This window comes from Mastomys coucha, unplaced genomic scaffold (genome assembly GCF_008632895.1).
Source record: "Mastomys coucha isolate ucsf_1 unplaced genomic scaffold, UCSF_Mcou_1 pScaffold22, whole genome shotgun sequence".
Taxonomy (NCBI): Eukaryota; Metazoa; Chordata; class Mammalia; order Rodentia; family Muridae; genus Mastomys; species Mastomys coucha.
Window position 1 is genome coordinate 143,872,113 of NW_022196905.1, and position 2,378 is coordinate 143,874,490.

Genomic DNA, 2,378 nt, shown 5'->3' on the forward strand with positions numbered 1-2,378 from the left:
AGAGAGAGAGAGAGAGAGAGAGAGAGAGAGAGAGAGAGAGAAAGAGAAAGAGAGAGATTGACCCTTGACATTGCCTTTTGAAACCTGCTGCCAGAGACATATGTCTTCCTACAAGACCACACATATCCTAATTCTTTGCTGACAGTTCCATCACATAGAGACCAAGCATTCAAGCACACCATTCTACAGGGGCCATGCTCATTCAAACCACCTTGCCCTTGAAGGAACCCAGTTTGCATTTGGATCTTTTTATTAACTGTGTTGAGGTCTATGAAGGCTGTTTGGAAAAACTCATAGGGCAGTGGAGAGAAAGCTAACTGGCCAGATTGAGAGTCAGGATTCAGAGAAACCTTTCTAAGGTACATAGTAGAGTAAAGCCAAGGGAGCTAAATTTAATGAGGATATGGGCAGAAATCCATTAGCAGCTTGACTTTCTTTCAGTTACATGAACTGAGAATTGAGGAAATGTGGATTGGTAATAGTTTGTGGGAATAATGATTAATGGTGTGATCCATGCAGGAGGGGTGCTTATTTCAGGATTAGAATGGGGAAATGGGAAGGAGATAGAAAATTCCAGACCTATTAGACAAGAGGAGTCCACAAAAGAAGATTCAATGAGTTCTACCTTTTCAATTTTGTTCTTCGCTTTATTTTTTATGATTAAGGGGGAATTATTTATTGTAAATATGAGATGAGCACACAGACAGAGAGACAGAGAGAGACACAGAGAGAGAGAGCAGAGAGACAGAGAGAGAGATACAGACAGAGAAGCAGAGAGACAGAGAACGACACAGACAAAGAGAGCAGGAGAGCATGGAAGAATGCATGAGAGAGAGAGAGAGACAGAGACAGAGACAGAGACAGAGACAGAGACACAGAGACAGAGACACAGAGACAGAGACAGAGACACAGAGGGGGATGAAGAGTATTGTTCACTATTGATCCAGGGGGACTCAGGATTCTGATACCTTCAGATGAACTCTTTTGCCCACATGGTATATGACACTTGGCTCCTCTGGTAAAGGCTTTCCTCAAAGCCACACATTAATACCAAGCCATCCCAGAGGCCATAGAACCCTCAGCCAATCAGCAATGACCAGAAGGCCTTATATGTATAAAATGTGGTATCCTCTATTAGGATACAACTTAGAAAACATCCCTCAAAGGCCACAGCTGAGGTAGGTGAGTGTCCAGTCAGTAGATCCCCTTCCTCACATGAAAGTGGATGCCACATCTCCAGCTATTTCTGTTTTTTCATAGATACGTGGAACTGACCAACTACTGTGACTATAAAGACTACAGGGAAACAATACTGAGCAAACCCATGCTATTCTTTGTTAATGTGCAGACCAACAAGGACATCTCAAACGGTAGGTATATATATAAAATTTGCATTCAGTTCTGCTTTGCTAAGTCATTGGCTAAGGTTTGAGAGGCCTGACAAAGGGACAATAGATGTGAGCTTATGTCATAGGCAGCGATGAGCAACATGCCCTGTGCAGCCACACACGCTGGCTCAGCGGACCTAATGATGCAAACCACCTGTCTCTGAGCTTCTGACTTCCTGTTCAGACAGGAAGTGACCTGACACAGAGCTGTCAGAGGTTTGACTTCCTTTCTAGACAGGAAATGATCTGACATTCTGAGCTTTTTGGATTGGGTGGTGAGACTGTCACATATCACACACTGTGTTTGATGCATGCTCTCCTGTCACTAGCTGCTCCAATGACCTTCCAGGTCCTAGCAGCCAAATGTGGATGTTTTGAACACGAAAGGAAGTACAGTTGATAATTCTTTTGGTTTTTGGTTTGTCTTGTTTTTTAAAGATTTATTTATCTTATGTGTATAAGTACACTGTGGCTGTCTTTAGACACACCAGGAGAGGACATCGGTTTCCATTACAGATAGTTGTGAGCCACCATGTGGTTGCTGGGATTTGAACTCAGGACCTCTGGAAGAGCAGTCAGTTTTCTTAACCTCTGAGCCATCTCTCCAGCCCTTTGGTTTTTGTTTGTTTTGATTTGTTTTGAGACAAGGTTTCTCTGTGAAACAGAGCTCTGGCTGTCCTGGACTTGCTTTGTAGACTAGGCTGGCCTCAAACTCACAGAGATTTGCCTCCCTTTGCCTCCCAAGTGTTGGGATTAAAGGCATGCACTGCCACACCCAGCTGATAATTATTTTTATCAATTTGTTTTACACAACACATATACATATGTATATATATATATATACACATATGTATACATATATGTATATGTGTATATATACACATATGTGTGTATATATACATGTGTGTACACACACACATATATATACATATATACATACATATGTATACATATATATACATATATACACATACATATATATATATATAT

The 2,378-nt window shown here is 41.4% G+C and overlaps 1 protein-coding gene across 1 annotated transcript in view; it reads left to right on the top strand.

The window, feature by feature from the left end:
- Medag (mesenteric estrogen dependent adipogenesis) overlaps window positions 1-2,378 on the top strand; it is a 20,638-nt gene that overhangs the window by 9,596 nt on the left and 8,664 nt on the right. Inside the window, exon 2 of the mRNA XM_031338804.1 lies at window positions 1,261-1,370. Within this exon, the coding sequence (XP_031194664.1) occupies window positions 1,261-1,370 (110 nt within the window). The remainder of the gene's footprint in view (window positions 1-1,260; window positions 1,371-2,378) is intronic.